The following is a 20,320-nucleotide window of genomic DNA, read 5'->3' as shown; positions in this document are numbered from 1 at the left end:
TTTAGCAGGGAAGCCCAGACTTCCCTCTCCCCAGCCACTTCTCCTAGCTCTTCCCGGGGATTCTGAAACGTTCCCAGGCCAGCTGAGTGACACAGTCTCTCCAGCGTGTCTTGGGTTGTCCCCGGGGCCTCCTGCCGGTGGGACATGCCCGGAACACCTTTAAAACTCATTTCGGCCGCTTGTATCTGGGATCTCATTCTTTCGGTCACGACTCATTGCTCATGACAGTAGATGAGGGTTGGAACGTAGATCAACCGGTAAATTGAGAGCTTCGCCCTTTGGCTCAGCTCCTTCTTCACCACGACTGACCGATACAAAGCGCGCAGAGCAAGCAGCAGCCGCTTCACCGCTGCACCTGTCGATCTCTCATTCCCTCCTGCCCTCACTTGCAAACAAGACCCCAAAATACTTAAACTCCTCCACTTGGGACAAGATCTCCTCCCCAACCCGGAGAGAGAACTCCACCCTTTTCCGACTGATTTTCATCCCAACCACTTCATACTCAGCTGCGAAACGCTCAAGTGAGAGTTGAAGGGCCCTGCTTGAAAGAGCCAACAGTCCCACATCATCTGCAATAAGCAGAGATGTAATACTGAGGCCACCAAAATGGACCCCCATCAACACTTACACTGCGCCTAGAAATTGCCAATGTCCGTAATGTTTATGAACAGAATCGATGACAAAGGGCAGCCTTGGCGGAGTCCAACCCTCACTGGAAACGATTCTGACTTACTGCTGGTAATGTGAACCAAATTCTGACATCTGTGGTGGAGGGACCAAAGTGCCCGCATCAGGGGACTCGGTACCTCATACTCCTGAAGCAATCATATAATGTAATATCGTACTCAAATGTGTAATGCATAGATTTTTATTCTGGGTGAGGGAATTTTCGTTTGACAGAAGTCAATAGATGGCAATACTTACTGTAATTATGTTTCATTGAACAATTATAATATTTAAGTCTGGTTTAAAAAATATGAACAGGTATATACATTTGTGTTATTACAGTTGCTGAAACATATAGATGTTGCTTGAAATTTATCATGCTCCCCTCAAAACAGACCGCAGAGTAAAATAAAAGTTAAAGGCTGAGCAATTTTAGTTTATCGTTGGCCATGAAGGGGGGAGGGGCTGTTCCCAGCTCCAAACCCTCGCAGTTGCACTGTTTGAACCTAGTTTATTCAGCTCCCCTCCCCCACACTAGTTTGAGCACGTGATCAACTAGGAGCGCGGTTCATACAGCAGCAACAAAGCTTTGCAAGAAGAGTTGAGTGTTGCAGTCGTGTCCCCAGAAAATCTAATTCGTTTTTTTCTGCTTTGGACATCGAAACTGTATAATACGAATTGCATCCAATAAGTAAATAATAATGATGTTTCATCACAATTCCATATTAGCATTTGGGAATAATGTTGCTTTCAGAACAATTACAATATTTTAAGTCGTTTTTAAAATATGTGTGTGTGTGTATATACTGTATATATATACAGTATGTATATACACACACATGTATATATGCTGTGCTCATTTTAGGAGTACATGACATTGGTGTAAACAAGAGTTCATAAAATATGTTGATATTGCTTGACATTTACTATGCCCCACTTCAAAACGGACCTCAGAGGAAAAGTGAAGGAGTTTTGGTTATGAAGGGGCGGGGCTGTTTTCACACCCCAAAACGTCACAGTTACGTTGCAGGAAACGAGTTTCTACAGCTACCCTCCCCCACATCACACTCGCTGACCATCAATTAGGAAACGCGCGCTTTGCTACCTGCACAAAAGGAAGGCGTTGAGAAGAGTGAGCGTACTAGTCAGCATCATCGAGAAAACCCCAGAAAGTGACAAATACTTCAGAATTAAAGCAGGTAAGACACTCAAGTTTTGAATATTTTCTTACAAGTTAGTTATTCTAAGTAATTCGGGCAGGCTCAAAGGTTCGTGTTATATCAGCATTAGAGTGAAACCAACTATATGAATAACTCTACTATGCTGTACCTAAGGAGTTGTCACCAAGATAGAAAGTTTCCTCTCAAACAATAAACTTTCAATAGGCCGTCAGACACACAATACAGCGCCACAGAATAGGCCGTTGGTGTGGTAAAATGAAGTTTTAACACCCCCCCCCCCCGCCGCCGTCGTCTCGCCGTCGTCGTCGTCGCCATTTTAGTTGAGCAGAAAATTAGTTGCAAATGACCCAGCGTCTTTCGCCGCCGCCGCCATCTTAGTTGAGCAGAGAATTAGTTGCAAATGGAACCAGTGTCTTTCCATATACAGAAAGTAACTGCAAAAAGACGATGTAAAATACCAAGCAATTTACAGATAAAGTGGGTTGAACGAAATATTATACTGTGAACCATTATCAACACAAAAGTTAAAATTAAATAATAAATGAATAAAAAACAATAATAAAGGTTAAATGTGTGGATCACCAAAACCTATGCATTTTGGGCTGAAAACCCCCCCACTTATATGAGGAGAGATGCATATTTTCTGTTTGTTAAGCTTTCTACTATTTTATGGGGACATTTTGATGATTTTTTTTGTGGCAACATACATTGTCACTGTCATCAACCTTTGCGATTTGTAACCACACTCGCTCATCGTTTATTGATCCCAAATATCCTTATTGGCAAAGCCGAATTAGTGGTGATTGAAACTTTGACTTTTCAAACGTCAAACCAGTTATTGGCCCTGGCTTATAAAAACACACTAGTGATGCATTCTCAGCATGAATCTTAACCTTATCATACTCATATCAACTTAGTGATTAGACGTTAATCGGCAAATTAGTGGATGAATGTTGATGTTGATTTTCTGAAATATCGATTGCTGGTATTGGCAGCCTCCACGATAACATTAAAATAATGCCAGTATCAGCCTGATACCATTATTTGGTTTCGGCACTTACCTATCTTTGCCAAGCACTGGAAATGAGTGATATAGACATTTTTAAAAATTATAATAAGTCGACTTTTAATTGATTACCCGGTCAGTTTCAAATGCTGTATTTGCCCATATTAAACAAAATAAGTTATTTCTATAAGGTATTTCTGTTTTGCCATGTTAATGTGTTCGATTAATATTTTATCCCACAGAACTATCTTGTCATGTAAGCCTGAATTATCAGTACTATTCTCTAACATCATTAATTGCAATGGTATTTTCTGATCTTTTTTTTTTTTAAATAACAGATGGACAATCCCACTGAAGATGGTGATTATTCTGACTCAAGTCTTTTTGGATCAGATGAGGAATACAAACCAACTAAGACATCCTCTGAGTCGAGTGATGACGAGGAGATATTCCATCCAAAGGTAGAAAAATTGTTCTTATGATACATCCAGTGAAGACTCTACAAGTCATCAGACATATGAAGCAGAGGAGCACAGTCATGTCTGCAATTCGTAAAGAAGGTAACCCATTAACCTATGTAAAAACAAAAGATGAGCAAAGAAGATCCTTCTTTAACCATAAAAGCATTTACAAAAAGGGAAGGCAAACGAGTTTGGCACAGAAGTCATTATTGCTTCTACTGTGGCCAATCAAATTTAAAGATGGCAAGGCAATTGGAAAGGAAACATAAGGCATCACAAAATAAATTCTGTGGGGGGGTTTGTGAACACATAAAGGAACAAATTACACAATCAACTCTGAGACGGTGCAGTCTCCTACAAAAGGAAAGATGACAGAAGTACAAACGAGCACGAAAGCAACACATTCTACCCGTATGTAATCAACTCTTTTCACGCGTAGCAAGTCTACTCCTGTAGCGTTCACACGTCCCATTTTATATCGGTGCTGCCCCGCATACTAGCATTTACTCCAGAGTAAATGTTTAAACCACCTCCTGAGCAGGGTTACATTTGCTCCGTTTTAAGCTGTTTTCAGGGGCTACACTGGTGTAACTTTGTACGTGGCAACGCTCGACATGGGGGCAGTCGGCTTTTGGGGTGGGGGGGGCAGAACGGATGAATGGACATGTCAAGAGTTTTAATTTCTCCATAATTTGTTCCGGTCAGTTGTCACGCAGTATGAGGAACATATATAAATTATATTTAATCCTTGTGTATTTTTAGCCGTTATAAATCAAATGTTTCTTGGGGGAAATAATGCGGCGTAAATTCACTCTAGCACCTAAAGCACTATGAAATGACATACAACAAAAATTTCTACTGTACAATATTACATGATCGATTACAGCATTGTTTTGGGTATTTTTGTATTTAGATTCATGTTCTTACCATTTCATTTATCAAATGCATTGCCCACACTGGACAATGTAATCTATCAATATAAAAGATGTTTTTCGAAACCCCTGCTATTCGCGTTCAATAGAGACCAGGCTCGTTCACTGGCTGCCACTGGAATGCACTTGAAGGGGGAAGATAATTTATGGATGATAGTTATTTTGAATCAGGAATCAGCATTTTATTTCTGCCAAATATTTGCATTGGTCTAACAAAATGTAATTATGTCGGTTGGTTCACACTGACTAGCATGAAATCATACAACATGTTCTTGTAACATACCTTTCAAATGTTATATGTTGCCCAGTAAATCTTCTCTATTCTTAATGGAAGCACGAACTTGTATTTAATACATAATACAATGATTTGCATGTCATGTTCAACCTCTATTTACCGTATTTTCACGACTATTCGACGCATCGTACTAATGGCCGCAGTCTCATTAATGCGTGACATTTCTGTATTTTACACATACACAGGACGCATCGTACGAATAGCCGCAGTTTTACAGTGGTAAAACATACGCCAGCTTAAACATACGGCATGCATGCGCGCACTCTAACACGTTAGCTTGAAGCATACGGTAGCATGCCAAGACATACAGATAAGATAAAAACAAGTTTTTAAAAAGGCAACGAAAGCAGAACTGAGTTCGGGTGTATTTTAGCCATCGTACAATGTTCTCACGTTTTCGATCAATCATCACCCAGAAATCCATCAAAGTCCTCATCCTCTGTATCAGAAGCAGAGGACTGCACATCTCAGTTGTCATTGAATGCATCACATGCTAGTGTGAGTTGCTACGCATTGCCGAGCGGAAAGAAGGAGTAGCAACAGCAAAGTCAACATTTCTCTCGTGTGAAGCTTTCCCACATTTGAAAGTAAAGAACAGAGCGAAACATGGTGGCAGCGCGTGTGTGTGTAGAAAGAATTGAACAATTGTGCAAGTACCGTAATCCATCAAAAACGCCGCGTTCCCTCTCGTTGTTGCGTATTGTGGCGTAACTCGCCCAGCGCTGCCTCTCACTCTTTGTAAAGTTGTGTTTGCCATCGATCATTGTTCCCATGCTGTTCGCAACTTTACTTTGAACGCCCGGTTGATGCCAATGTCCAGCGGTTGGAGTTCTTTAGTCAAGCCTCCGGGAATAACGGCAAGCTCAGAGTTCATTTGCTTGACTTGATTTTTCACCGCTGCTGTGAGATGGTCACGCATGCCAAAAGCATAACCGGTGGCTTTAAGTTTTAACTGAGCTTCGTAGGCATGTCTCTTTGTCGAATTTATTTTCAGGGGTTCTTAGAAACCAAAACCGGAGTTGTTTTGCAACAATGCACATTGCCACACGCTATACAAGTGTTGGTACTGGCTTGAGGCGTCCACTTACACGCCCACCCTTCACCATTGGCGGACTTGCTTGTCTGTCCTCCCTCTCTCTCTCTCTCTCTCTCTCTCCCCCTCTCCATATATGTATATATACACGCCCACCCTTCTCTGATTGGCCGACTTCTTTCACAGTCACTTCCGCCTTTTCTCTATATAAACAGCGTGTTGGCTGTCAGTCAGATTTTGGAACTCAGCGCATATAAAGGACGCTCCGCACCATAAGGCGTCCTGTCCATTTTGGAGAAAATTTAAGACTTTTAATGGCGCCTTATAGTCATGAAAATACGGTAATTGGCTACACTACTATGTTGGAATTGATGGCTGCAACACGTTCCAAACAAGCTGGGACAAGGTTGTTTTGGATGCAGTGCTCTCTGATAGGTCGAAGGTCATGGCCTTTGAATGTTATCTGTTTTTGGCCTTGCCGCTTACATGCACTGATTGGTCCAGATTCTCTGAACCTTTTGATATTATGGACCAAAGATGACGTAATCCCTCAATTCCTTGCAATTATACGTTGTGAAACTCTGTCCTTCAACGATTCAACTTGTGGTGACCCTCACCCAATCTTTGCTTGTGAATTCAGGATAGCTACTTTTTGACCCAATCATGGCACCCACCCATTCACAGTTAACCTGTTCACCGGTGGGATGTGACAAACAGGGGTTTGATGAGCATTTCTCAACATTATTTTTTTTGCTAGCTGTTCCATCTTTTATGGAACGCATTACAGCCATTAAATTCTAAGTTAAATATTATTGGAAAAAATTAAATGTACCAATTTGAACATTGAATGTTGTCTTGTCTTTGTAATGCTTCACTTAAATATAGGTTGGACATGATTTGCAAATCATTGTATTCTGTTTTGATTGATGAGCATAATGTCCCAATTTCACTGGAATTGGGTTACTAAATGAATGCCTTGATAGCATATTTTTGTTCAACACTGATTTAGTAAAATGTGTCACTTTGTTCTCCTTTTCATGTGGTGGTATCGACCTTTAGCCCCAAAAAGGGAAAAGCATCTCTCCAAAAGAGGGAAGACTGAATTGGATGGTAAGCTTTGGATGAGGAACTATATCTCTTTTTTCATAATTTAACCAGTTAAAATGCATGCAACGTATTTGACAATGAGTGTCAAATCAGGGATGTCCCATTTCATTGCAGATTCGAGTCCAGGCGGGGACCCTGGCGGTCCGATCCTTGGCTGCAGAAGCTAGCTCTTGGGACATGGAATGTCACCTCTCTGGCAGGGAAGGAGCCCGAGCTGGTGTGTGAGGCAGAGAATTTCCGACTGGATATAGTCGGACTTGCCTCCACACACAGCCTGGGTTCTGGTACCAGTTCTCTCGAGAGGGGTTGGACTCTCTTCCACTCTGGAGTTGCTCACGGTGAGAGGCGCAGAGCAGGTGTGGGCATACTCATTGCCCCCCGCCTCAGTGCCTGTACATTGGGGTTCACACCGGTAGACGAGAGGGTTGCCTCCCTCCGCCTTCGGGTGGGTGGACGGGTCCTGACTGTTGTTTGTGCATATGCACCAAACAGCAGCTCAGCATACCCACCCTTTTTGGAGTCCTTGGAGGGTGTGCTGGAGAGTACTCCTGCTGGGGACTCCATTGTTCTGCTGGGGGACTTCAATGCTCACGTGGGCAATGACAGTGATACCTGGAGGGGCGTGATTGGGAGGAACGCTCCCCCCGATCAAAACCCGAGTGGTGTTTTGTTATTGGACTTCTGTGCTCGTCACGGATTGTCCATAACGAACACCTTGTTCAAACATAAGGGTGTCCATATGTGCACTTGGCACCAGGACACCCTAGGCCGCAGTTCGATGATCGACTTTGTAGTTGTATCATCGGATTTGCGGCCGCATGTTCTGGACACTCAGGTGAAGAGAGGGGCGGAGCTGTCAACTGATCACCACCTGGTGGTGAGTAGGCTCCAATGGTGGGGGAAGATGCCGGTCCGTCCTGGCAGACCCAAACGTATAGTGAGGGTTTGTTGGGAGCGTCTGGCGGAATCCCCTGTCAGAAGGAGTTTCAACTCCCACCTCCGACAGAGCTTTTCCCATGTTCCGGGGGAGACGGGGGACATTGAGTCCGAGTGGACCATGTTCCGTGCCTCTATTGTTGAGGCGGCCAATCTGAGTTGTGGCCGTAAGGTGGTTGGTGCCTGTCGTGGCGGCAATCCCCGTACTCGCTGGTGGACACCAGCAGTAAGGGATGCCGTCAAGCTGAAGAAGGAGTCCTATCGAGCCTTTATGGCCTGTGGGACCCCAGAGGCAGCTGACGGGTATCGACTGGCCAAGCGGACCGCGGCTTCGGTGTTCGCCGAGGCAAAAACCCGAGCGTGGGATGAGTTCGGTGAGACCATGGAAGCGGACTTCCGGACGGCTTCGAGGAAATTCTGGTCCACCATCCGACGTCTCAGGAGGGGGAAGCAGTGCACCACTAACACTGTGTACAGTGGGGATGGGGCGGTGCTGACTTCGACTCGGGACGTTGTGAACCGGTGGGCAGAGTACTTCGAAGACCTCCTCAACTCCACCAACACGCCTTCCTTGGAGGAAGCAGAGCCTGGGGACTCTGAGGTGGGCTCTCCTATCTCTGTGGTTGAAGTCACCGATGTGGTTAAAAAGCTCCTCGGTGGCAAGGTCCCAGGGGTGGATGAGATCCGCCCGGAGTTCCTCAAGGCTCTGGATGTTGTGGGGCTGTCCTGGTTGACACGCCTCTGCAACATCGCGTGGTCAACAGGGAGAGTGCCTCTGGATTGGCAGACCGGGGTGGTAGTCCCTCTTTTTAAAAAGGGGGACCGGAGGGTGTGTTCCAACTACAGAGGGATCACACTCCTCAGCCTCCCTGGTAAGGTCTATTCAGGGGTGCTGGAGAGGAGGGTCCGTCAGGAAGTCGAGCCTCCAATTGAGGAGGAGCAGTGTGGTTTTCGTCCCGGCCGTGGAACAGTGGACCAGCTCTACACCCTAAGCAGGGTCCTTGAGGGTATGTGGGAATTCGCCCAACCAGTCTACATGTGTTTTGTGGACTTGGAGAAGGCGTTTGACCGTGTCCCTCGGGGAGTTCTGTGGGGGGTGCTTCGTGGGTATGGGGTACCGAACCCCCTGATACGGGCTGTTCGGTCACTATACCACCGATGTCAGAGTTTGGTTCGCATTGCCAGCAGTAAGTCGGAATCGTTTCCAGTGGGGGTAGGACTCAGCCAAGGCTGCCCTTTGTCGCAGATTCTGTTCATAACCTTTATGGACAGAATTTCTAGGCGCAGCCGAAGCGTTGAGGGGGTCAGTTTTGGGGGCCTCAGTATTACATCCCTGCTTTTTGCAGATGATGTGGTGCTGTTGGCTCCTTCAAACGGGGCTCTCCAACTCTCACTGGAGCGTTTCGCAGCCGAGTGTGAAGCGGTTGGGATGGAAATCAGCACCTCCAAATCTGAAACCATGGTCCTCGGTCGGAAAAGGGTGGAGTGCCCCCTCCGGGTCGGGGAGGAGATCTTACCCCAAGTGGAGGAGTTCAAGTATCTTGGGGTCTTGTTCACGAGTGGGGGTAGGAGGGAGCGGGAGATCGACAGGCGGATCGGTGCAGCGTCTGCTGTGATGCGGACGTTGTATCGGTCTGTCGTGGTGAAGAAGGAGCTGAGCCAAAGGGCGACGCTCTCAATTTACCGGTCGATCTACGTCCCAACCCTCACCTATGGTCACGAGCTATGGGTCGTGACCGAAAGAACGAGATCCCGGATACAAGCGGCTGAAATGAGTTTTCTTTGCAGGGTGTCCGGGCTCTCCCTTAGAGATAAGGTGAGAAGCTCAGTCATCCGGGAGGGGCTCAGAGTCGAGCCGCTTCTCCTCCACATCGAGAGGAGCCAGATGAGGTGGCTTGGGCATCTGATTCGGATGCCTCCTGAGCGCCTCCCCGGTGAGGTGTACCGGTCATGTCCCACCGGGAGGAGACCCAGGACACGCTGGAGAGACTGTCACCCAGCTTGCCTGGGAACGACTCGGGATCCCCCGGGGAGAGCTGGAAGAAGTAGCTAGGGAGAGAGAAGTCTGGGCTTCCCTGCTAAAGCTGTTGCCCCCGCGACCCGGCCCTGGATAAGCGGTAGATGATGGATGGATGGAAAAAACCTTACACCCAAAGAGCAGGCAAAATCTAAATTGGAGAAAAAGACAAGTACTTTTATTTTTTTTACGTATAAAATCCACATTGTAAAGCTATCACAAGGTGGTCTTTGTGAGTATCATTAAATTGCAATTGTCATCATATTTAGGGTCTCCCAGAGCAAATTTGAGGAGACCATGGAATGAAGAAGAAAAGGCTGCTGTGGAAAAACACCTGGGGAGACTTATAAAAGGGTGTCAAGCAAGAACAATGCACTGACTGCAAAATGAAAGAGCCGCAGGCCTTGGCTCAAAGAACCTGTAAAGACGTAAAGAACTTCAAGAAAAGATCTGCTTCTCGAGTTCATTTTTAAATTTAAATTTTCTTGCTGGAGTATTTTTTTTCAATTCTTTTCTACTCTTCCAGAGCAGTGTTGTTAAAAATGTTCTACTTGAGGTGAGATTTAATGTTGACATGTACTTATAAAGTTTTACAATATATTTGATTTAGTTCCGTAAATTAATTGGCCAAAGCATGGGTCACTTTTATTGTAGTAGTAATTGTACAGCAATCAATCGGTTCAAGTTGTGATTGATATATAATGTATAAATGAGGAACTCTGCTTATCTTAAGTTGAAACTATCAAATTATTCATAAAACAGACTACTCACACTTTTTAAAATTAAAATACAAAATGTCTGCTGTGTAATTGCAGGTTAATAAGAGAGGAAAAACTCTGAAGGCCATACCAAAAGTTGATTTGTATGCTTAACTGCAACAAAACCAAAAAAGATAAGATATTTTAACCAAAGTCACAACAGGAGTGAGGACTTTGAATGTGCCCATTCAGAGTCCTCACTCCTGCTATGATTTCAGTTTCAAGTCTACTTTTTATTGCTCTGTTTTTTAAAGAAGTTGAAGTGGGGAAAGTAGTTGGGGTGACATCTAGTGTACAAATCTAACACTAGTTCCTCTCTAAACCTATCAGAAAGGGTGGTCCTCACTCCCTATCTGGAGTTACCCGGACCTCACAAATATAGTCTTACAGGAATGTGTGTGTGTGTGTGTGTGTGTGTGTGTGTGTGTTTTTCCCATGTGTTAACAGACAAAGTGGAGGTCTAAAACACTGTTGGCATTGCTTTCCAGAATCAAAAGATTAAAATAGAGCACAGGGTGCTACCAATCAATCATCAAGAATCCACAGCTAGTGTAAACCCTGTAAACAGTCATCCATCATTAAGAATCTTTAACTTGTGTAATGTCACAGAGAAACAACCTATCCTGGCAGACTTGGGGCAAGATACAGATTGATAACCCCCTCACAATAACTGCCAGTTTTGAATCACCAAAAAGTGAAGTGATATGAACTCAGAAGTCTCTTGCTGTGAGCCAACAAGCCGGCCCGGTGATATTTGAATGCGTCGTCATGGTAAATTGCGGTGTAATCACACGGAAGCATTTTTGTCAAGGCTAACAGGGCCTATGTCATGCTGCATACAAACAAGTTGCATGCTGCATACAAACAAGTTGCACCGTATTGTCGCCATGGATCCTAAATGGAATTCTGCCAGGAACTGACCCACGCAAACAAAGCTCCCACAGTTCCCACCTCTTAAACAAACTGTCAATCGTTTCGGTTGAATGAAATGGAACAGCTTGCCACTTACTGTGTTTGATGTTGTTTTCGGGGCATGGCACAGTTCTAACAGGCTCCTGGGGATGTCCATGCTTGGAGCTCCGGCCCCTTGGCAGCCCTGGCGTTGACAGCTTCCCAAGCCTAGTACTACTGGGGTTTTCCATCCCTACATCGATATATTTGGGTGCGGGGGTGGGAGGGGGGCAGACACAGGAAGTGTCAAAAACAGAAGTCTGGTTGATACTGTTAACAATGTAAAAAGCAGTGATAGTATTGATGTGTGTTGTGCAATGATGTGCAATACTGTTTTGTTGATGGAACCACTACCTCAAGACCTCAAGTGCTAAGCCTACAGCCCTACTCTCATCCTATGTTTTTCCTTTGCTCTGACTGTCTCTATAATAAGCCGCTCTCGCACAACTAATTGCCCCACGGGGATAAATAAAGTTTTCTGAATCTGAATTATACTGACTTGACTACAATCGTGTACAGTATATCCAAGATATCCAGTAGTGCAATTGGAGTGAACATTATCTGATTGGAGGCACACACATAATCTGTAATGGCAATAAGGCTATGACCTTCCATGTTTGATTTAAAAATCAATATTCTCACGACTCCACTAACTCTCTGTTCTGCCCATTAGATAAAGGGTAAGTCAAACAGAGGAAAGGAGGTGAGGGGTTCAAAGATCCTCACGACAGCCAGCTGCGCATCTTGGTCAAGTCCCAGTGCAGGCAAACAGCATTTTTTTGCCTTAAAAAGGCCCCTGTGTGTAATTAAATGGGAATTGCCATCATCCATAACAGGATATATTGTCAGCAACAAGCTCTGGGTGCTGAACCCTCGTTTGCCACGGGCGTGGGAGCAGTCTCATGGATGAAGGCCGACAATCGCTAATTATGCAAAGTGAGACTGACAGCGATCCCACCTACTTTCCCCAAGCACACATTCCTGTCAGCCCCATAATGATTTACAGCAGGACACCAAGGGTCACTCTGTGAGGCCACTCAGCGTCTGTTTACGTGCCATACCATTCGGTGTGAAAAGAACCGCAGTTGAACCTATTGTCACTCAGGTTGTTGTTAATACATTTTGATTGTAGAGGCTTGGACAGAATAAGAGTATGCACTTAGTATGGAAGTACAGTATGTGGACAGTGAGAGTTTTCATGAAATGTATCCTTTTTTTTTTCCTCTTTCTCCTTTCTTCTTTCTACATACATTCTTGCTGCTGGAGGCTGTAAATTTCCCCATTGTGGGACGAATAAAGGATATCTTATCTTTATAGGCCACCAAAATGTGATTGTTTCATGCCTTGTCATGCAGAGTATGTACATTATCAGCAGTGCAAAAGGCATAACTGTAACCCGAATTTTAAAACTGAATGAGAATAAAACAATGTGTTTGTTTATCATTTAAACAAACAAATATCATTCATAAACAAACAATTGGGCGTGGTTCTCAAAATGTTTGGTAATATTTTTTCTTTTCCCAATCCACCAATCTCATGGATGAACTATAAAACAGCAAGTCTGGGCAAACTTTATAATTACTATGTGTACTATAGATGTGTCATTTTAATTTAACTCAATCATTTGTTTTCTTTTTTTCAGTCTCAGTTTCAAGTCTCAATTACAACATCATGATACATGGGCCATACAGTGGTCGCTTAATAAAACAATACAAATGACTACTTTATAAAAAGACACTAAATTCATATTTAAAACAATTGAAGTGCATGTCCCATTCAATAAATTAATTGCCCACCTCTAAGTCGCAGTATGGGACCCGGTGATCAGCACTCTTACTCTTGACATCAAATTGAGGCTAGCCTAAAATATTCTTAGTGCGCAAAAGCTTGCCGACAGACTTGAAGTAGAGCTCAACATTCAATTTCCAGTGCTCATGCGCACTGGTGGACCGCTTATCTACACCCTTGTTTATCGTCAGTGCTGGAGAAGGTACTTGATTTGAATTTGGACACTACGTGCGGTCGGCTCGTGCCGGAAGTGATGTCATGGCCAAAACTACAGACAGTGTAGTTGTGAATTTGGACAGAGCCAGCGTTTACTCCTGTTATGAATCTTTCCATTTTATAGATGATCCACAACATTGGACTATATCCATCCATTATTGAAAAGACTAATACTTAAGTACAAGGATCTAACTGTCATATGGCAGGACTGTTCAGAGTGATCCACTTCAGTATCAGAATCAGACTCATCTTTATTGGCCAAGTATGTAGAACACACAAGGAATTTGTCTACGGTATAACACGCTGCACTAGTATCATCGTAAACAACAAAATCATTGAACCTTGCTTTTGTACACGCAATAAAATCAACTTCCGTATTATACGCAAGTGATCGCTTGATAGTTGGAGGCCCAATTGGCCGTTTTGAGTTTTACTGCAGTCTGCAACAGTTTTTATAATTGAATGAATGGATAAAGCGTTCACTCAGTTGCCAAACTAAGCGATAGATAGCGCGCACCAGGCGTCAATGAATGGGGTTGATCAAGAATATGAAATGCAAATCGCAAGTGAAGTGAGATGGCTGTAAATGTGGCAAAAGACACATTCAGACTCAGATCAAACATATTTATTGAGTTAATTTACAAGAATAATTTTACCTGACACGCGAAGCGTGATGCAGTAAAATAGCTTGGTCGATTGGATACATTTGTAATGGCCCGATTTGGGAAGTGTTTGTAACTTGCCAAATCGCGCTGTATGTTGCACATACAGCGCATTTGACAATAAAGTTGTACTTGATTTGACTTATGGTACAGTTTTGTGTTATTTCTGATGGCTACGCGGCACATGTATTGTACTGATGCAACAGTAGCTTATAAGGCAGTAAACTATCATCCATCCATTTTCTGATTTGTTTATCCACACAAGGGTCACGGGAAGTAAACTACCGTACAAGTTAAATATAAAAAAATATTTAGATATACTCAAACTATGTTTCCCTTGTATGTCATACTATGGATTCATTTCCTTTGTCTGATGAAGTAATACATACAAAAATGATGACATGAGCTGCATGTGAATTCTTCGTGCATTTTACATACTTGGACAATAAATCTGATGCTTATTCAGATTGGAGTTAAGTACATATTTAGCATAATCGAATATTTTCAGGAAAAAAAATATGTATATACTTAAAGGGAGTGAATGACAGCAGTAGGTTTAAAATAGGTTAGACACAACACTCCTACTCAAATCCACTCACACAATCTGCTGACAAACTGGAAACAAGCAATTTATCCATGCACATGGCATGCTGCCATGTTAGTGTGACTCAAGAGAGCGATGAGAGATCGAAAGAAAGTAGCACTTTTTTGCTTCCACGAGCTGTGGTCAGCCACACCTACTGTACCTGAAGCGCTGGCCGCTCAACCACAGCTCACGACCGGCTGGCCCCAGGTCAGCTAGCCCCCACGGGTGAGGAGGAGGGGGGTTCCGGAGACAGGCACCGTATTGGGCGTTTATCTGCCAATGTTTTTGTTACATCCCAATCCCACCTGCTGTGTCTCTGTGTCAAGGGGTGGTCACAACGCTGCTTGAACCGAGGAAAAGAAGCAAAAATGACAAATTGTGTGGGTTTAAAAACATCCAGGAGACTTTAATCTGGCTGTGCCCCTTCCTTTGAGGCATTTATGTGTATTTACCACGAGGCACCGCTCCAAGCTTGCCGTTAAACACTCTAAAAATAGCCAGAAAAGATGCGTAAATCCCCGACTCCTTGAGGAAAAATATTGGAATACCGGATGGTTTATACAGACACTGAAGCAAAATGGCGACTTTATAACGAAGGAGGAGAAGCAGGAGAAAAAATCCTTGCGCTGGCTGGATGTAAAGGGAGCCACCAAATTATTATATGTGCGGTAATTTCGACGGCTGCCAGACACTTTACGAGAGTAAAGCGACCCGAAGCGGAGGGAAATAAAGAGAAACGCCGACGGCCGTTCGCTTTTCGGCCACTCCTCGGCTTCTTACCTCGGGATTATTTTCGCTTTTAATACGGATATGATGTCTCCGCGCGAGGCCGTGTACACTATTCCACTAATGTGTGCTGGGTCACACGCTTAGCTAAGCACGTCACCTTTGACAGTCGCGACGACACTCAAGGCAACTTGGTGTCATTGTTGTCAGAGTTGTTATTCCCATCGTTATTTCCGATATGGAGGAGCTGCATAATGGAGCTTCCAGCGAGGGTAAAGTTGCTGCTGTGCCCCCGGCTCGGGCTCTTCCGACGTAACGGCGTTCGCTCCTGACGTTAAACGACCAGGGCTTCAAAAGCTTTGCCAACTATTTGAGCCATTAAAAAAGAGAGGGAAAAAAGCATGCTCCCCATTCGAAGGTAGCACGCCGAATCTTCTAGTCCACGCCACGGTCATTTTAATTATTACATTTCGAGTTTAGCATGCTGCCTTTTCATGTGGTGGGCGCTTAGCCAATCACAGCCTTCCTTATAAAGCGTGAAATCAAAATAAGCTTCAGCAATATTAAACAGGCACGATTTAATAACCCGCTGTCCCTCAAATATTATATCAGTTCGTTTTATAGAGTCTGGACAACACCAACTCTCAAAAAGCAGCTGTATTTTCCCAATTGCTGCAGCTGTTTTCTGACATTTCCCATTTAACTTTGCTAATAATAACAACAACCGTTCAATCACAGGGAGGAGGAACCTTGCAACTGAAAGTGAATCAAAAGGGCCACGCTGTTCGGTAATTGCAAAATAGGTTTGTTTGTGTCTTTGATTGGTGCCACTCGTCATGACCTAATACTCCCATGTCCGAATGGGCATCATTTGAGACCATGACGGCAACGTTGTTCATAGTGCTGCCAGGAGACACTAAATTTTGCACGATATTTGCTCTCAAGTGAGAAATAAAGATATATATTAATTAATCAATATTTGAAAAATATTTTGTATCATATACAGGTCACCTGACGCCTCAACAGCATTCACTACTTTGATGTGTTTGCTATTATTTTTAATGTATGGAAATGAACGTCTTATTAACTGTGGTAATAAAATGACAGTTCGTCATCCATTAATGGCCTTCTGGAGATATTTTTCTTTTTTTTACCGCAATCCTGTTGTTTTCCTTGTATGCATTAAAATTCCACTAAGGGGCAGTGTTGTCTTGTACAAACAAAACAAAAACAAAAAACAGGAGGCTCTGTTGAAAATGTTGCCACCGTCGCACACTTCACCCACAGTAATTAGCATGTTAAATTGACACCGAACTGACAGTGTCATGGTACGATTTTATCCCAAAAGATGATTATCTGTGATGTGGTCAGAGTTACATTTTCTTTCTTTTAACGACTGAGTGCATTATAATTCATTAATGTTGTTAGTTTTCACTTGTCAATAATATACTTCTTAATTAGCACTAATTTTACAAATATTACTGCAGCTAAATATGCAGTATTCATTCACTTACCATATAGGCTCAAAAAATGCAACATCTACATTTGTTTTATGATTTATTTCAATCTCCCCTTAATACTGAGACTGTATCTGTTTTTGTTGGTTCTTTGTTTGTTTTGTTTTTTACAAATGTTTATGCATAAAAAATATGCAGTGAGGATTTAATTTACCTCACTACATGAATGAAGTGTGAAGCCTCTCTGTGTTATGGCTCCTGATTTGTAATCTAAGCAGATTGTGCTGGTGTACCCGAGCCTTATGTGGGTAGTGACTGTACAGTGCAATAAAATATTGTGTGTGTGTGTGAAGGGGGAAATACAACACAGCCTCTTGGGTCTAACACAATTTGCTGATATGAGATGCTGGTTGAACTGTGATTTGTTGATTTGGAATAAATTTCCCAACTGCTGTGTCGCACTGTTACACACATTCCCAATCATCATTTTATTGAGTGGAACATCAGGAATGTTCTTATAGATGTCAGACTTGTGTTATTTGACCCATTAAAAAAATAAATAAACGCACAACATTCCGTATCGGGAAAAGGTTGAGAGATATAAAGTCCATACACCCCTGTTCAAATGCTAGAATTTTGTAAGATTAAAAAAAATCAACCAAGATAAATCATTTTATGTGATTTATAACCTGTACAACTCTATTGTATGAATAAGATTAATCTAAAAAGGGGAGGGGGGGGTGATAATGATAATAACCTGTTTTCTAAATATGCTTACCCTTAAACCGAGATTTTCTTGCAGCACTCCGTCTCTTTGGACAGAGATCTGTGGCAATTTTGACCACTCTTCTGTGCAAAAATGTTCCAAATCTGTCAGATTACAAGGGCATCTCTTTGTGCACAACCCTCTTCAGGTATACCCGCGGGTGTTGGGTATACCTGTTTTGATTCTCTCCTCCATGATAAAGTTCCAGCTGAAGGAAAATAGCCCCCAAGGATGATGCTGAACCACCCATGATTCACTGTGGGTATAGTGTTGTTTTGGTAATGAGCTGTGCTGTGTTTAGAATTACTCTGGTCAAAAACTTCAACCTTGGTTTTGTCCCACCATAACACACTTCACATTGCCACGTGACCTAAACAATTTCTTAATTCCACAACTATCATGTTGCTAATCTGCTATATACACAAATGAAATATGACTGTAGCATTACAGAAAGGGAGAGACATTTTGTGCATTTGGAATGAATACTGGACCATTATTACTGAAGTTAGACACATAGTTAACCATTTATCTTCCGAATCTTTGGACCAATGATTCCCAATATCTTGGCATGAGAACCGTAACGGTGTACCATGGGAATTTATCAAATTCCCCTTAATTGGTGAGATTCTTTACAAATATTGTATCTTTGTCCATCTACCTATGCCAGCAATTTATAGTGAGAGAAAGGAGAAATACATGATCTTCCATTAGATGGAAAATAGTATGAAATTGACAAATGAATCCTCTTTCTGTGACAATTGTGTACAGTGGTGTGCCCTGCAATTTATCAAACTTAAAATGCGTGCTTTGTCTCAATGAAGGTTGGGAATCACTGCTCTCGACTACAATAACATTTGAAGCAGTTCACAATATGTACCGGTACCCAATATTCATTCATTGGGCGGCCCGGTAGTCCAGTGGTTAGCACGTCGGCTTCACAGTGCAGAGGTACCGGGTTTGATTCCAGCTGCGGCCTCCCTGAGTGGAGTTTGCATGTTCTCCCCGGGCCTGCGTGGGTTTTCTCCGGGTGCTCCGGTTTCCTCCCACATTCCAAAAATATGCTTGGCAGGCTGATTGAACACTCTAAATTGTCCCTTGGTGTGAGTGTGAGCGTGGATGGTTGTTCGTCTATGTGTGCCCTGCGATTGGCTGGCAACCGATTCAGGGTGTCCCCCGCCTACTGCCCGGAGACGGCTGGGATGGGCTCCGGGCAGTAGCCGACCACCCGGGACCCTAGTGAGGATCAAGCAGTACGGAAGATGAATGAATGAATGAAAATCCTTAAGGGGATAGAGTGTAGAAATTTTCGACTTTTAATGCCATCTAGCGGTAAACTAATACAATGCAAGTTCAAAGTAGCGCACACACACACTACGGTGAGTCAGAGAGACCACACTTCACCAAGGTCTTTAATAGCGGTGCGAGCAAAAGATCACTACACAAACAACATCAAGTGTTCCTTCCGCAAGTGAAGAAGTTAGTGCAGTGCATGATTTAGAAATGCTGTCGTCAGTGGTCAGGCAAATGTTTCATCGGACTATAAAGCAAACTCTACAGTAAATAGACAAGACAGATAAATAAATAAGTCATAGTTAAATAAGTGCGACACTAGTAATGTTTATAAAATACTAATAATTATTAACAATAGTGTAATAATAGTTTTATCTCAACAATACGAAAGTCATACTCTGACATCATCCCACTCCTCCTTTCTAAATTCCAGCAGTTGATCTGACACAGGTATACCGCACAGTAAAACGTAATCTGAGCTACAACAGTGCTAACTGCGCACACAAGCTCAAGCAAAAGATTCTCCAAGATTCCAAAGTTTTAAAGAAAATGCATTTGGGGACAACAAAGAGGCACTGTTAAAAGACGTCCTGGTTCCACAGGCAATCGGTGATGTTTTTAAGACCTTAAAATCATCCCTCCCATTCTCCACACAGACAGATGCCTCCAATAAAGGCAACAGGAAGTTGTTTCCCCTTGTTGCCCAATACTTCAGTGGGAGTGTGCCATCAACAACATATACAGTATGCTCAAATTCAGGCAATTTAAGTGTTTCCTAATTGTTGAAAGAGTTACATTGGCAATCTTTGTTTAATTTGCAGCACTTTTTAAGAGCCCATAGGCTATGCTCAGGTGCAGGCTACTTCAGTCTATGAAAAATAACAATGCTCACTGCTTATAAAGCACTTAAACATTAAGTGCCTCTAAAATGCTTCCTTGAATTCTCCTTCCTTACTGACCACCAAATGACTCCAGGGCCCACAAGCTACTATGGCATATTAAATAATATCAATTAAAACAAAGCATTTTTTTTTTCATTTTAAAAAATGCATGTTATTCTATGCATTTCAGGGCTTTGGGGAGCCAAACACTCATATTTTCTTTTGCCCGCTTGGTTTTGACGTGATGGCATTGGGAGTGCCCCTTATTTCCAGATCTGATTGGTGGCAACCTAACATAGCAGAACGATGGCAGCAAAACATATCTCCTCTAAGGGAGTAAAATTAGCGATGACTAGACCTACGATTATATAAAATAATGCATTTTGATGTGAGAGAACATATTTTTGCATATTATTTAAATCAATTGTGCGTTTTAAAAATGAATGAACATTGACAAATGAAAACTTTCTACACACTCAGGCTATACTTTTGTCTCAATGTTCAAGATTTGTTTTCTTTTTTTTAAAGCCTGCCTTGAAAATGTATTTTTAATAATGTTCGGTATTCATTGTCCTCCATTACCCATTGCCCGAATTGTAAGACTA

At 42.9% G+C, this 20,320-nt stretch overlaps 1 protein-coding gene and 1 long non-coding RNA gene across 7 annotated transcripts in view; one reads left to right on the top strand and one right to left on the bottom strand.

Annotated features, from left to right (window-relative positions):
- znf512b (zinc finger protein 512B) overlaps positions 1 to 15,949 on the bottom strand; it is a 74,552-nt gene extending 58,603 nt beyond the window's left edge. The window contains exons 1-2 of one of the 4 annotated variants that reach the window (XM_052056487.1): positions 14,756 to 15,949; positions 11,402 to 11,536 (exon numbers count right to left, since the gene is read on the bottom strand). In XM_052056487.1, the coding sequence (XP_051912447.1) occupies positions 11,402 to 11,534 (133 nt within the window). In that variant the 5' untranslated portion in view covers positions 11,535 to 11,536; positions 14,756 to 15,949. The remainder of the gene's footprint in view (positions 1 to 11,401; positions 11,537 to 14,755) is intronic. The other 3 variants (XM_052056490.1, XM_052056472.1, XM_052056480.1) reach the window with 3 other exon arrangements.
- LOC127595403 (uncharacterized) overlaps positions 748 to 20,320 on the top strand; it is a 69,400-nt gene continuing 49,827 nt past the window's right edge. The window contains exons 1-4 of one of the 3 annotated variants that reach the window (XR_007961258.1): positions 748 to 1,865; positions 3,192 to 3,413; positions 6,634 to 6,684; positions 6,796 to 7,308. This is a non-coding gene — a long non-coding RNA (uncharacterized LOC127595403). Of the gene's footprint in view, positions 3,414 to 6,633; positions 6,685 to 6,795; positions 7,309 to 20,320 lie in introns of those variants that run through there. The other 2 variants (XR_007961259.1, XR_007961257.1) reach the window with 2 other exon arrangements.

This window comes from Hippocampus zosterae, chromosome 2, assembly GCF_025434085.1.
Source record: "Hippocampus zosterae strain Florida chromosome 2, ASM2543408v3, whole genome shotgun sequence".
Taxonomy (NCBI): Eukaryota; Metazoa; Chordata; class Actinopteri; order Syngnathiformes; family Syngnathidae; genus Hippocampus; species Hippocampus zosterae.
The sequence above is the reverse complement of the archived record's forward strand: the minus strand, read 5'-3'. Positions and strand labels throughout refer to the sequence as shown.